Below are 14,781 nucleotides of genomic sequence, written 5' to 3'. Positions count from 1 at the left end.
AAGATCGGTTTTTAACTTCTCTTATATGTCATATTAATTTTATTTTTTTATCTCACTCTGGTGATGTTTCTGAACAGGTTGAGCTTTCAATTAGAGCAAATGACATGTTCATTGGAACGGTTCTGAAGGCTTTGGAGGTAGAAGATTTAGTATCATGCAAGGGGGTGAATCAACCTTGTTACTTAGCAAGATCGTTTATTCGTCACGCAGACGCTCCTCCTGTGTTCCGTACTATCGAAAACCAAAGTGAAGCAGACGATCAGTTTTACGAGGCATCAGATAGCCTAAACGATCCTGGTGATAGTCCAGGGCGAGAATTTGAGTACTCACGTTCTGTACCATCAGAAAGAGCAATTTTGAAGACCCCAAGTTTTAGCAGGATCGCTGGTTTGTTACCCGACGATGCTAGACATTCTGGGGAAAATAACTTGGAAGTTACCGATACGTTAGATAGTTTTGTGAAAGCTCAAATAGTTTTCATCGATTCAAATTCTGTTTTCTATGACAACGTTGATAAACGCGTGACGGTTACTCTAGCAACCTTGTCGTTTTATTGTAGAAGGCCTATTATCGTAGCAATAATGGAATTTGTTGGGGCTATAAGCGCTGAAGATGACACTTGCGAATCTTTTAGTGACCATTCTCCAACAGCCATTGTTAATGACGGTTCTCGGGAGATTGAAGTCGTTGATCAGTCATCTGTTGTTGATGAACCCAAAGTCAGAGGTCTGTTGGGCAAAGGGAGGTCCAGAATTGTGTTCTTTTTGACACTAAATATGGCTCGTGCTCAAATCCTATTGATGAAAGAAGATGGAACTAAGCTTGCGACAATGTCTCAAGATAATTTCCTAACTGATATAAAGGTTCATATAAGTTCTATCTAGTAAGGTTATGGAATAGACTGATTTGTGCTTATATAATATGTTTTTAATTTCCTTTTTAGGTCTTCCCATCTTCTTTTAGCATAAAGGCATCCCTCGGAAACCTGAAGATGAGTGATGATAGCCTTCATAGCAGCCATATGTATTTCTGGGCATGTGACATGAGAAATCCCGGTGGTAGCTCATTTGTGGAGGTAATCTAAGTTCTAATTCGCTTTCTTGTTTTCTTGACAGCTGCACACAAACAGAACATTTCACTATTTTAGATCTGATCACAGTTTTTCTATTTGTCAATCTTCAGTTGGTTTTCAGTTCGTTCAGTGCCGACGATGAGGACTACGCCGGGTTTGATTATAGCCTTATTGGACAGCTTTCTGAAGTACGGTTGGTGTACTTGAATCGATTTATTCAGGAGGTAAGACATAAGTCTTCTCTTCTTTTTACGTCTGCTCTCCTTTTGCCATTTCTTAGCTTAGTGTTGTGATGCTTTTAGATTATAAGTTACTTCATGGGCCTTGTTCCTACCAACTCAGTGGATGTCGTAAAAGTGAAAGATCACGTAACAGATTCCGAGAAGTGGGTTAAGACCAGTGAAATCGAAGGCTCGCCTGCAGTGAAGTTGGACCTTTCATTGCGGAAGCCTATAATCTTAATGCCTCGCAGAACCGACTCTCTGGAGTAAGATTTACAATAGTCTATATGTCTATAAGTTTGTTGGACTTGCTGGTTAAATCGGTTATATCACTTATGTTGTCGGTGTTTTGCTGTTGCAGTTATCTGAAGCTTGATATTGTTCATATAACTGTCCAGAACACGTTCCAATGGTTTGGCGGCACTAAAAAGGACATGAACGCTGTTCATTTGGATGTAATGACGATCAAGGTCGAGGACATAAACTTAAACGTTGGCACAGGAACGGAATTGGGTGAAAGCATAATTCATGATGTGAAGGGCGTTTCTATTGTTATTAGCAGGTCACTTCGTGATTTGTTACATCAAGTTCCAAGTACAGAAGTTTCAATCAAGGTATTAACGGTTCCAGTTTACACTGCTGTTATATTGTTGAAGGCTTCAGTTAATTTTATATGATGTGTATTTACTATTTTACCACTGATTCAGATAGATGTACTGAAAGCCGCTCTCTCAAATAAAGAGTATCATATCATTTCAGAATGTGCATTGTCCAACTTCTCAGAGACCCCAAATACCATTCCCCCGTTAAACAACACTGTGTCGGATTCTGCTGATGTGGTGAATTCTTTAGTTCATCAAGGTTCAGAAGCGCATGAATACGAAGCTCAAAATGAACAGGCTTGGATTTCTATGAAGGTGTGTGTTATTGTTGGTCTAGTTGAAATGTCACTCCATTATGGCATGGCGAGGGACGCATCTCTTGCCACACTGCAGGTACTTCCCAAAATTTATATTTTTATGTACAAAGAAATTGATTTTGATTGATTTTTCGTGAGTTCTCACAGTTCTCGCAATATTTAGAGTTCTCAAAATAACCCTCCCCTATATGTATATATATTGGGTGTGGTTAGACTGGAAACCCGTGAGAACCCTATATAACAACAAAAACTAGGGCATGTAAGTAACATGTTTTCAAGCCAAGAAAAAAAAAATCAAAAAAGTGCCGAAGAATTTAAAAAAAATATATACAAAACCTACGTAACTTATGTTAAAAATAGATATTTGTTGTGTTACACCCATGTAACACTTACTAGTTTTTTATTTATATAAAAAAAAAACCTTCGGCGCTCTTTTGATTTTTGTGGCTGTCAAAACTCTTAAAAGTATGTTACATGCCCTATTTTTTTGTAAAAAAACTGTTACATAGGGTTTTCACAAGTTTTCTCAATAAGAGTGGATTTCCATTTCAATATTCACCTATATGGCTATATATATACATATATGGTTAGGTTCATGAGAAAATCACTAAAACTGAGAAAGCTACTACCAACCAAAAGGCCCTTTTAAATAAAAAAAATATGTGCTTGGTTGAACTCGGTTCTCTTAGTTCTCACATAACTTTATAGTTCTCATATGATCCCTATCCTGTATATATACACACACCTTGCACCTCGCGTACATGAAGTTGTGCGGTTTATGCCTCGTGCCTTGGCTCGGGACCTATCGCCTCAGTGCGCCTCACACATTTTTTCAAATTGAGTGAAGAATGCTTTCCAACTTTCTTGGAGTTTATGAATGTCTTTTAGTTGTTTAGTTGATATCTTCTTTAAATATGGTGTTCTTGGTCTTAGGTCGGTGGCTTATGGATACTTTACAAAGCTAATACGTTGGGAGAAGGTCTTCTCTCAGCTACTTTAAAGGGTTTTACTGTGAATGATGATCGTGAGGGGACAGAAGAAGAGCTCCGGCTTGCTGTTAGACAACCGAAGAATGTCCGTTACAGACCAGATTACGAGGTTGTCAACGATGAGAACGGAAACATCAAGGCAGATGTAAAATACGATGAGACATCCGGAATTCCAACAATGTTAATACTTGATGCTAAATTTAGTCAGTATACAACATCCATATGCTTATGCATCCAGAGGCCACAATTGCTTGTTGCACTTGACTTCCTAATGGCGGTTGCTGAGTTCTTCGTACCTACTGTACGTGACATGCTGTCAAACGAAGAGGATGATAAAACGTCATATCTTGTTGATGCTCTTGATCTAGACAACTCAACTTTTAGTCAAAGCGATGAGATTTTCACTCTCTCTCCTCAAAAGCCTTTGGTGGTTGAATGCGAAAATTTTGATCATTATACTTATGATGGCAGAGGTGGAACTTTGTTATTACAAGATAGAGAGGGGAAGATGATCTGTTCAACAAGCGTAGAAACTATAATTTATATTGGCTGTGGAAAATATTTGCAATTCAAAAATGTCACTATAAAGGTTTGTTTTTCTTTTTGGCATTGGATACTTGTTTAACTGTTTCTGTTTCTGTTTTGAACTTAATATATTAGTTTTTTTGCTGTTGTTGATGATGCAGAATGGACAATATTTGGATTTATGTGTTTCACTAGGGTCTAGCAGTAGTTACTCTGTTTCAGAAAACGATAACGTGTATTTGGAAGAGATGGATGAAAGTCCATCTTCAAACGCTCAAGAAAAAACGAGTAAGAATTTGCCTTCTACAGGCAATACAGCGACCCGACCCACAGAAACATCCGTTGAGTTGCAGGTGAACATACTATGATGAACATGCTTCTTTTACAAGTCAACCTTTCCTTTGTATTTATCTTATTTGGTAGCTTATGTGTTCTTATATATATTATATTACTTTGCAGGTTATAAGTCCTGAGTTGACTTTCTATAATTCATCAAAATACATAGGAGAGTCTCCGATCTTTTCCAACAAGTTTTTGCATGCAAGATTGGATGCCTTTTGTAGGCTTGTACTAAAGGGTGATACTGTAGAAATGAGTGCGAATGCTCTCGGTTTAACTATGGAGAGCAACGGGATCCGAATTCTAGAGCCTTTCGATACTTCCGTCAAGTTCTCAAATGCTTCTGGAAAGACAAATATTCACGTTGCAGTTTCAGATATATTCATGAATTTTTCCTTCAGCGCATTACGACTGTTCCTAGCAGTCGAGGAGGATGTTTTGAAGTTTCTAAGAATGACTTCTAGAAAAATGACGGTTTCCTGCTCTGAGTTTGACAAGCTTGGCACATTTCAAAGTAGGTTGACTGTTGATGCTCGACAGAGGCGGTCCTGAGGATTTAGGTGCCCCGGCCGAGCCAAAAAAATGCCCCTTACCCTTAGGCCTTAACAAATTAAATAATGTAAACTAGTTTTTTTAAACGACCATTAAAGTTATAGCAATAAACATAGAAATTAGCAAAATCGTGGTATTAGAATGAGTGTATGACATACCGTAATAGGCTAATAGCTAACCGGGAATCAACCTATCATGTATGTCACTGTAAATCAAGAATCAAGAAAATCGTTATATACACAAGAAAATCGTCTAAGTTTTACCAAACGATCTTTCGCATCTATATATAATCAAGAATTTTTAAAATTTTTGTGCCCGTTGAAGAAAATGTGCCTCGGCCGAGCGCCCACGTTGCCCCTCCTTAGAGCCTCCCCTGATGCTCGAGAAGTTGACCTTTTATTTTTACTGATGTTTTGTATTCCACAAGAAAAATAAATCTGATATACTTGACCGTATTGCAGATGCCCACAACAACCAAACATACGCATTCTGGAGACCTCATGCGCCACCTGGCTTTGCCGTTCTGGGTGACTACCTGACAGCAATGTTGGTGAATCTTTTAAAATTTATGTTACGGTTATTCGTTTTCTGTATTATCATCATTTGCCTCTTTGTTACAGTGACAAGCCACCAACAAAGGGAGTCCTTGCTGTGAATACTCGCTACGTAAGAATCAAGAAACCCGAGGCCTTCAAGCTAGTTTGGCCTCCATCTGATCTTCAAGACGTCAGTCTCCTTGAGTTTGTACCGAGCGTTGACGGGGAAGAAAGCTGTTCCATTTGGTTTCCCGTGGCACCAAAAGGATACGTTGCGTTGGGTTGCGTGGTTTCTCCTGGAAAGACGCAGCCTTCACTCTCTTCCGCTTTCTGTTTACATGCTTCTTTGCTAGCTCCATGTGCACTAAGGGACTGTATCACAATCAGCTCTGGCGATACGTATGCGATTTTTAATTTTTTCTAACTTTAAGCTCTTGCCTCATATGCATACTACGCACTTGTGCTTTTTTTTAACTTTTTTTTTTCACCTTTTTTCCTTATATTGTAGTAAATCACCCAACCTGGCGTTTTGGCGTGTGGATAATTCGCTCGGTACTTTTCTTCCAGCAGATCCCGGGACTTTGAATGTGATCGGTAGAGCCTATGAATTGCGTCATATACTTTTTGGATTCCGTGGAGCATCTTCAAGATCACTTAAGGGTTCAGACGTTCAAGCACCTCCTTCTGATAGTGATAATATTCAACCGGAGCGTTCATCAGCTGCAAATTCCGGTAGGCGTTTTCAGGCTGTTGCTAGTTTCCGTTTAATATGGTGGAATCAAGGTTCGAAATCAAGAAAGAAACTATCCATATGGCGTCCTATTATTCCTCCGGGAATGGTATATTTTGGTGATATTGCTGTTAGCGGGTACGTCATACTCCGTTTTTGGTCATTTCATTATTCGGAACAACATCCTAAGTGAACTAGTGGGTTACCACCCGCGCTCCGCAGCGGGTTCGAAACGTAGATAAAAATAAGCAAATCACGAGAGTTAAAGACTTAAAGTTGTTTGATGTTTTAGTTAAGGGGCTAAACATGTCATTATTAAAGTTGAGGCGCCGAAGTTGTTTATTAATAAAGTTGAGGGGCTAAAGTTGTTTGATGTAGTTAAGGGGCTAAACATGCCATTATTAAAATTGTGGGGCTAAAGTTGTTTAGTATTAAAGTTGAGGAGCTAAAGTTGTTTTAGTTAAGGGTCTAAACATGTCATTATTAAAGTTGAGGGGTTAAATATGTCTTTATTAAAGTTGAAGGGCTAAAGTTGTTCATTATTAAAGTTGAGGGGCTAAAAGTGTTTGATGTTGACAAAATAGCATATGTATAGTATATATTATATTAGTAAATGCTTTTCCTTACTTCTGTTTTTAACTTTGATACTGTACTTTGATTCTTACAGCTATGAGCCTCCAAACACATGCATTGTTCTACCCGATGACGATGAGCCGTTCAAAGCTCCCATCGGTTTTCAAGTGGTGGGGCAAATAAAGAAACATAGAGGAGCCGAAAGTATAGCGTTTTGGTTGCCGCAGGCTCCACCTGGCTACGTATGTTTGGGCTGTGTAGCGTTTAAGGGAACACCAAAGCAATCTGATTTTGACTCTTTAAGATGCATGCGCAGTGATATGGTCACTGGGGACGATTTTTTAGATGAGAGTATATGGGATACTTCTGATATACGGTTCGCCAGAGATTCATTTAGCATATGGGGGGTCGGTAATGAGCTTGGAACCTTCATGGTGAGAAGCGGGTTCAAGAAACCTCCTAGAAGGTTTGCTGCAAAGCTTGTGGATTTCGACACACCAACTAGTTCGGATGACACGGTTGTCGATGCAGAAATTAGAACATTCTCTGCCGCACTTTTTGATGACTATGGTGGCATGGTATGCATTTTATTTTTCATTGCTGAAAGTTCATTCTTGAAAACTTTGATTAAAATCCCATTTTCGTCCCTGAGGTTTGGTCAGTTTTGAGACTTTGTCCAAAGGTTTGTTTTTCCGCATCTGGATCCAAAAGGTGTGAAATCTTTCCATTTTCATCCAGCTCGTTAACTCCATCCATTATTCTCCGTTATGTCAGGGGTATTTTCGTCTTTTTTATTTAGTAAGAGTATCTTGAATACTTGTAAATTATGCTAAATACTTGTACATAAAGTGAAAAAGACCGAATTGCCCTTTAAGTTAACAAAAAGATGAAAATACCCCTGACTTAACGGAGAAAAATGGATGGAGTTAATGAGCCGGATGAAACTGGCAAGATTTCAAACCTTTTGGATCCAGATGCGGTAAAATAAACCTTTGGACGAAAATTGCAAAACTGGCCAAACCTCAGGGACGAAATTGGCATTTTACTCAAACTTTAAACATGTTATTACATGTCATATTATCTGATGTAATTTTAGCTCATGCAATTTTGTACATTGCTAGCTAGCATTTGACCAAGTGCTGTTTCATATGTTTGGAATTGCAGATGACACCATTGTTCAATGTATCTTTGAGCAGTGTAGGATTTAGTCTCCATAGAAGGCCTGACTACTTGAACTCCACTGTCAACTTTTCATTGGCTGCCAGATCATATAACGATAAACTTGAAGCTTGGGAGCCTCTTGTTGAACCAGTTGACGCTGTCGTAAGGTTATATCCTCTCCCTCGGTCATGCTAATTTGGTTTTTTATTTTTTATGTCTCTAAATTAATGACGCAGTACAGTCTTCCTTATGAACTAGGGGTCATTTGGGAATTTTCTGTTCAAGTCTTTGTCCCTCTTTGTGTGTGTGTGTGTGTGTGTATATAGGATGAGGATCATTTCAGAACTTATAAATAATTTAAGAACTCTTAACAACCAATCCTTTTAATTTTTTATATGATTAATATTATTTGAGGATGGTTTTGTCATACATGATAGTGTTCCAATGAGTTCTCTACTATTGTATGTGGGTTAGGAGTGAGAACAAAATGTGTGTGTGTGTGTGTTCCCTACCTTTCCCTTAATGATAAAAATAAAGTAGCATATGCGTAGCCAGGAAGTGATTGTATAATAATGGTATGTGTGTGTGTATATAATAATGGTTTTTTTGTTTTTGTTTGGTTACGATGTACAGGTACCAGAATGATGCCAATGCCCCAAGCGCTGCATCTCAGTTAAGACTGACATCTACGAGGGATCTTAACCTTAATATAACAGTATCTAATGCTAATATGCTTATTCAAGCTTATGCCAGCTGGAATAATCTTAGCCAAGTTCATGAACCCTCTACTGTCAGGGTAATTATTTTACGTTATGTGACCTAGTAGTTGTGGATTATTGAGTGACCTCTCCTTTTACGTTCTTTTTACCAGGATGCAACATCTCCATCTGGTGGAACACCGATCATTGACGTTCATCACAGCAAAAATTATTTTGTTATCCCTCAAAATAAACTCGGGCAGGATATCTACGTTAGAGCTACTGAAGTCAGGGGACTTCCGCATGTAATCAAGATGCCATCCGGCGAAAAGAAGCCTTTAAAAGTACCAGTTTCTAAGAACATGTTGGATTCCCACTTGAAAGGAAATCTGTTCAAGAAAGTCCGATCAATGGTCACAATAATCATTTCACAGGCACAGGTTTGTTTCTTTGTTATTTTTAGTGATTTTCTTCGACCAAGATACCTGATGTTTTCATGCGAATTTCATGGTCCTCATATTATGTTTCCATAATGATCTTGCATGTTTTTTACTTTGTAGTTCTCTAGGGTAGAAGGGCTCGGTTCTCATCAATATGGGATTGCTGTCTGTTTAACTCCTGTACAAAATTTGGGGAATGGCCTGCTTCTTGGCCGACAAAGTGCACGCACATGTGGTGCCAGCTCAGAAAGTGAAGAATCCTCTACTCTTGAACTGGTTACGTGGAATGAAATTTTCTTTTTCAAAGCTGATCCACAGGTTAGTAATTGAACCCAATATAGTTGATCAACTAATCTTTTCACTTAACATTGTGGATCTTTCACTTAAGCAGTTATAAAAATTCTGGGTACTAAACACATTCTTGGACCCTAGATGATGGTTCAGATTCCAACAAACCGCTGTTATAATGTCTATCTTCCCCTGTGCTAGTCATTTAAATATGTATCTGAGTGAATTGCAAGTTTTGTCCTTTATCTTTAGGCCATTTTGCAAGTTTTGTCCTTTATGTTTAAATTTGACGAGTTTTGTCCTTTATTTTTAAAAATCAAGCACGTTTTACCCTTTGGACCTTAAAAATCAAGCACGTTTTGTCCTTTATGTTTAAAAATCAAGCACGTTTTGTCCTTTATGTTTAAAAAATCAAGCACGTTTTGTCCTTAAAAATCAAGCACGTTTTGCCCCAAAGGGTAAAACGTGCTTGATTTTCAAACATAGAGGACAAAACTCGTCAAATTTAAACATAAAGGACAAAACTTGCAAAATGGCCTAAAGATAAAGGACAAAGCTTGCAATTCACTCTATGTATCTTCCTTAAAAGCTGTGTCTTCTTTTTTGTTTGAGTAAAGTACATGGATGGTCCCCGTGGTTTATCAAAGTTATGAATTTGATCCCTAGCTTTCCAAAAGTACACAGATGGCCCCTGTGGTTTACACTTTGTAACGCATTTAGTCCCTAGCTTGTACCAAAAGTACATGGATGGTCCCTGTGGTTTGCACTTTGTAACGTATTTAGTCCCTAACTTAGAGATGCTAAAACCTTTAGATTTGTTAGATGCGGACTAAATTCGTTACAAAGTGCAAACCACAAGGACCATCAGTGTACTTTTGAAAAGCTACGGACCAAATCCAAAATTTTGGTAAACTATAGGGACCATCCGTGTACTTTACTCTTTTTGTTTTGTTTGTGGCCATACTTCTGATTGTTGCAGAGGTATACTAATACTGCCATTATAGCATTATAGACAGATGATCAAGATTCTACATTTTTTTATGCAGGATGACTATATGCTAGAGCTTGTAGCAACTGACATGGGGAAAGGTAATATATTTAACTAAAGGTCATATCTTCTGATTAACGTCTCGATACTGATCTTTACTTATCTTGTAGGTGTTCCTGTTGGATACTTCTCTTCTTCTTTGAAGGAGCTACGTGGAACCCTAGACGAGTCTGCAGAGAACGGTTTTAAGTGGCTTGAGTTGTCACCAGCTGACTCCACTGTGAGATTTTTGGCACTAACATTCAAATCGTTTTTGATTGAATAGTAAATAGTTTTAGTTAAGTCTGTATGTTTATTCTTGATATTGCAGAAAACAAGTAATGTAAACATATCCAAAACGACACGTGGAAGAATAAAGTGTACGGTGTTTCTTTCACCACGATCAAGAGCGTTAAACACCGGGAAAGGCTTGATTGGGGAAAGAAATTCTGGTTATATACAAATTAGCCCGTCAAGAGAAGGCCCGTGGACCACAGTGAGGCTAAATTACGTTGCACATGCTGCTTGCTGGCCTTTAGGCAATGCTGTTGTTGCAAGTGAAGTCATTGTCGAGGATGGCAATCGATACGTGAATATCAGATCTTTGGTTTCCGTTTCTAACAACACAGAGTTAGTACTTGAACTGTGCCTCCGTCTCAATGCTAGTTCTAACGAGAATTCGGATACGATAGATGATGCTAAAAAAGATTCTCCGACTGATGATAGAAAGACGAATGACGTACAGGAACAGATCTTCATCGGAGAACTGAAACCTGGTGAAAGTCTTCCACTTCCGCTATTTGGACTTGTGCATTCCGGATTGTACGTTCTTCAGTTTAGGCCTTCTTTTCTGAACGATCAGAAAGACTATTCATGGAGCTCTGTTGTGGATCGGCATGTGTTGTCTGAAGACGTTGATATCCCGAAAGAAACTTCCGGCATAAACGTCTCAAGTCTGTACGAGTCTGAAGAACTTTTATACTGCTCAGAGACAAGTGGCACATCCACATCATCAAATCGGTTGCATGGAATGTGGTTTTCTTTGGCGATTCAAGCATCTGAGATCTCGAAGGACATTTCTTCTGACCCGATTCAGGATTGGAATATTGTGGTGAAATCGCCTCTATCTATTACCAATTATCTTCCTCTGACATCGGAATTTTCAGTTCTTGAGATGCAAACAAATGGTCATTTTCGTGCATGCGCTAGAGGTATATTTACTCCAGGAGAAACCGTGAACATCCTGAATGCCGACATTAGGAACCCTTTGTACTTTTCACTGCTACCGCAACATGGGTGGCTGCCAATACATGTGCGATATTACATTTTTTTCTATAATTGACATATTTTGTTACGAGTAAAATGCCATTTTCGTCCCTAAAGTTTGGTCAGTTTTGCGACTTTCGTCCAAAGGTTTGTTTTTTCGCATCTAGATCCAAAAGGTTTGAAATCTTGCCATTTTCATCCGGCTCGTTAACTCCAACCAATTTTCTCCGTTAAGTCAGGGGTATTTCGTCTTTTTTCTTAACTTAAAGGGCAATTCGGTTTTTTTCACTTTATGCTTGTACATTTATCATAATGTACAAGTATTCAAAAGACCGAATTGCCCTTTAAGTTAACAAAAAAGATGAAAATACCCGACTTAACGGAAAAAATTGGATGGAGTTAACAGGCCGGATGAAAATGACAAGATTTCAAACCTTTTGGATCCAGATGAAAAAAAAAAAAACCTTTGGACGAAAGTCGCAAAACTGGCCAAACCTTGGGGACGAAAATGGCATTTTACACTTTTGTTATTGTTGAACTTTTCTAACTATGTTGTCTTCTATAGGAGGCTGTGCTTATATCTCATTCTTCCATTGATCCTGCAAAAACATTAGGTTTAAGAAGTTCAGTTTCTGGGAGGGTTGTTCATGTAGTTCTTGAGCAGAACTTTGAAATCGAAAGGCCTTTGGCACCCAAGATTCTAAGAATCTATACTCCATATTGGTTGACAGTTGCGAGATGTCCGCCACTCGCATTTAGGCTCGTAGATATTTCCTCGAAAAAAACAAAATCAAAAGTGTCACTCCCTTTTAAGTCTAAAAAGACTAATGAGGCGATTTTAGAGGAGATTACCGAAGAGGAATTTCATGATGGCTATACTATTGCTTCCGCTTTGAATTTCAAACTGTTGGGCATGTCGGCTTCTATTAGTGACAATGGAAACGATCATTTTGGCGATGTTAAAGATCTTTCTGCACTTGGTGACATGGTATATTAATTTATTTTCCACTTTTTTGTGAACTCTCATGGTATATTAATTTATTTTCCACTTTTTTGTGAACTCTCATTCAAGTGCTTTTCTCTTTTGTTCGTTTAGGACGGATCACTCGGTGTATCTGCTTATGATGCTTCCAAGAATTGCATGCTTCTCTTTGTATCATCTAAACCAACTTCTTATCAATCTGTTCCAACAAAGGTAATCACTGTGCGTCCATATATGACGTTTACCAATAGGCTTGGTCAAGATATATACATGAAGCTTAGCAGTGAAGATCCGCCAAAGTTATTGAAAACATCTGATGTACGAGTCTCCTTTGTTTTTCGTCAGACCGAAGAACCTAGTAAACTGCAGGTGCATACTATTTACAACTTTTACCAAATCCATATAATTCCTCATCTTGCTTGAAGTCTTTCTTAGTAATACGTATCTGGTTTTTTTTGGTAGATCCGTGTTGAAGGGACAGAATGGTCATTTCCTGTTCATATAGAGAGAGAGGACACCTTTTTTGTTGTTTTGAATAAAGAAGATGGCACTCAAAGTATTATACGGACCGAAATTCGAGGCTACGAGGAGGGATCACGTTTCATTGTTGTGTTTCGCCGTGGGCCAAAAGATGGCCCAATTAGGTACCAGTCATATAACTTTATATATCTATAAACAGTTGGGATAATTCTGGGTGGCACATGTATTTCCATATTTCTGCCTTTTTTGATAAAAAAATTGTCTTAACAGGATTGAAAACCGGACAACGAACAAAGTAGTAAGAATCCGCCAGTCTGGTTTCAGTGACGATGCGTGGGTCCCATTACAGCCCCGTTCGAGTACCAAATTTTCGTGGGTCGACCCGTATGGTGAGAAGTTTATAGACACCGAGGTGCACAGTGATAATCAGGTTTCAGTATGTAAACTGAACATGGAAAAGTCAGGAGTTTGTTTAGAATGTGGTGAAGGAACACGGTTACTCTTTCATGTTGTAGAAATGGGTAATATCAAGGTTGGGAGGTTTGTGGATGACACGTCAGCAGGATCGCGTTCAGATGGACTTAGTAGATCGTTGGCATCGTTTGAAAATTGGAGGAGTGCCAACATGGCACCCGCCGAACAGGAAAACGCAGCTCCGTTGGAGCTCATAGTCGAATTGGGAGTCGTCGGGGTTTCTCTTGTGGACCATAGACCGAAAGAGCTCTCTTACCTTTACCTCGAAAGGGTTTTTGTATCCTATTCAACTGGCTATGATAGTGGGACCACAAGCAGGTTGGTGTTTCATGCTTGAGTGATTTTACTTGCGGTTTAATTAGCCTGTAAAAGAACAGAACGGACACGAACAAAGGCATGTACGTGTTCCGGTGTTCGTTCATTTAATTTTAACCGAACACGAACATATAATCGTACAAATTTTTTTTTTCATATTCGTTTATTAAAACATGGGCATGTTCGTTCGTTTGAAACCTAAACGAACAGTTCACTAACGTAAACGCACATAAACCAAAAACTTAAACGGACATAATTTAACAAACAATAAACAATACAAATGAACACAGATGAGCATAATTGACTAAACATAAATGAAAATAAAGTATTTCTTATTTGAATTAGTGATTTATTACGATAAAAAAAAACCATTTTTATTACCAGAAAGCCCAATTACCAATTAGTTATATTTATATAAGTAGGTAGAAAGTTCCTTTGATGTTTAATGTTCATATAAATATAAACTAATTATGTATTCAAATTGTAACGAACATAAACAAATGTAAACAAACGAACATAGATGAACGGACACAGCGTGTGTTCGTGTTTGTTCGTTTAATTTAGTGAGCAAGATATTATGTTCACGTTCGTTCATAAATTAAATAAACGAACTTCCCGCCGAACAAGTGCACGAACAGTTCATGAATGTTCGGTTCGTTTACAGGCCTAGGTTTATTCGACAACATTAGCTGTGATGATTGTGTTCTCAATTCTTATCTCTGTTTGGTTACATAATAACGGCAGGTTCAAGCTTATAGTAGGTCATTTGCAGCTTGACAACCAACTACCTTTGACGTTAATGCCTGTACTTTTGGCACCTGAAGAAGTTTCCGATATGAATCACCCCGTTTTCAAAATGACTATCACAATAAGCAACGAGAATGCTGATGGTATCCAGGTTTATCCATATGTCTACATACGGGTAATGTGTTACTGTTTCTTGTATTCGAACTTCCCTGTATGTGAGTGGAAACTGTGGAAGCTATTTCAATGCATAATAAAGTTTTTTTTTTTTTTTTTTTTTTTTTTTTTTTTTTTTTTAATATCATAGGTAACTGACAAAATATGGAGATTGAACATTCACGAACCAATAATCTGGGCATCGGTGGAGTTCTTCAGTAATCTCCGACTTGATCGCATCCCCCAAAGTTCAAGTGTGGCGCAAGTTGATCCGGAGATACGTGTCAAGTAATT

General features: G+C 38.3%; 1 protein-coding gene across 1 annotated transcript in view; it reads left to right on the top strand.

Annotated features, from left to right (window-relative positions):
- The window catches only part of LOC110920867, a 31,488-nt gene that overhangs the window by 11,795 nt on the left and 4,912 nt on the right, over window positions 1-14,781 (top strand). The window contains exons 24-49 of the mRNA XM_022165075.2: window positions 78-863; window positions 944-1,075; window positions 1,183-1,296; window positions 1,375-1,559; window positions 1,655-1,907; window positions 2,001-2,288; window positions 3,146-3,790; window positions 3,888-4,079; window positions 4,186-4,579; window positions 5,079-5,163; window positions 5,238-5,552; window positions 5,662-6,021; window positions 6,551-7,034; window positions 7,621-7,784; window positions 8,251-8,413; window positions 8,489-8,755; window positions 8,876-9,073; window positions 10,090-10,132; window positions 10,202-10,311; window positions 10,402-11,382; window positions 11,902-12,324; window positions 12,433-12,687; window positions 12,781-12,962; window positions 13,069-13,590; window positions 14,332-14,509; window positions 14,639-14,775. Of these exons, the coding sequence (XP_022020767.1) occupies window positions 78-863; window positions 944-1,075; window positions 1,183-1,296; window positions 1,375-1,559; window positions 1,655-1,907; window positions 2,001-2,288; window positions 3,146-3,790; window positions 3,888-4,079; window positions 4,186-4,579; window positions 5,079-5,163; window positions 5,238-5,552; window positions 5,662-6,021; window positions 6,551-7,034; window positions 7,621-7,784; window positions 8,251-8,413; window positions 8,489-8,755; window positions 8,876-9,073; window positions 10,090-10,132; window positions 10,202-10,311; window positions 10,402-11,382; window positions 11,902-12,324; window positions 12,433-12,687; window positions 12,781-12,962; window positions 13,069-13,590; window positions 14,332-14,509; window positions 14,639-14,775 (7,856 nt within the window). The remainder of the gene's footprint in view (window positions 1-77; window positions 864-943; window positions 1,076-1,182; window positions 1,297-1,374; window positions 1,560-1,654; window positions 1,908-2,000; window positions 2,289-3,145; window positions 3,791-3,887; window positions 4,080-4,185; window positions 4,580-5,078; window positions 5,164-5,237; window positions 5,553-5,661; window positions 6,022-6,550; window positions 7,035-7,620; window positions 7,785-8,250; window positions 8,414-8,488; window positions 8,756-8,875; window positions 9,074-10,089; window positions 10,133-10,201; window positions 10,312-10,401; window positions 11,383-11,901; window positions 12,325-12,432; window positions 12,688-12,780; window positions 12,963-13,068; window positions 13,591-14,331; window positions 14,510-14,638; window positions 14,776-14,781) is intronic.

The sequence above is a fragment of the Helianthus annuus genome, chromosome 17 (assembly GCF_002127325.2).
Source record: "Helianthus annuus cultivar XRQ/B chromosome 17, HanXRQr2.0-SUNRISE, whole genome shotgun sequence".
NCBI classification, from domain to species: domain Eukaryota; kingdom Viridiplantae; phylum Streptophyta; class Magnoliopsida; order Asterales; family Asteraceae; genus Helianthus; species Helianthus annuus.
The sequence above is the reverse complement of the archived record's forward strand: the minus strand, read 5'-3'. Positions and strand labels throughout refer to the sequence as shown.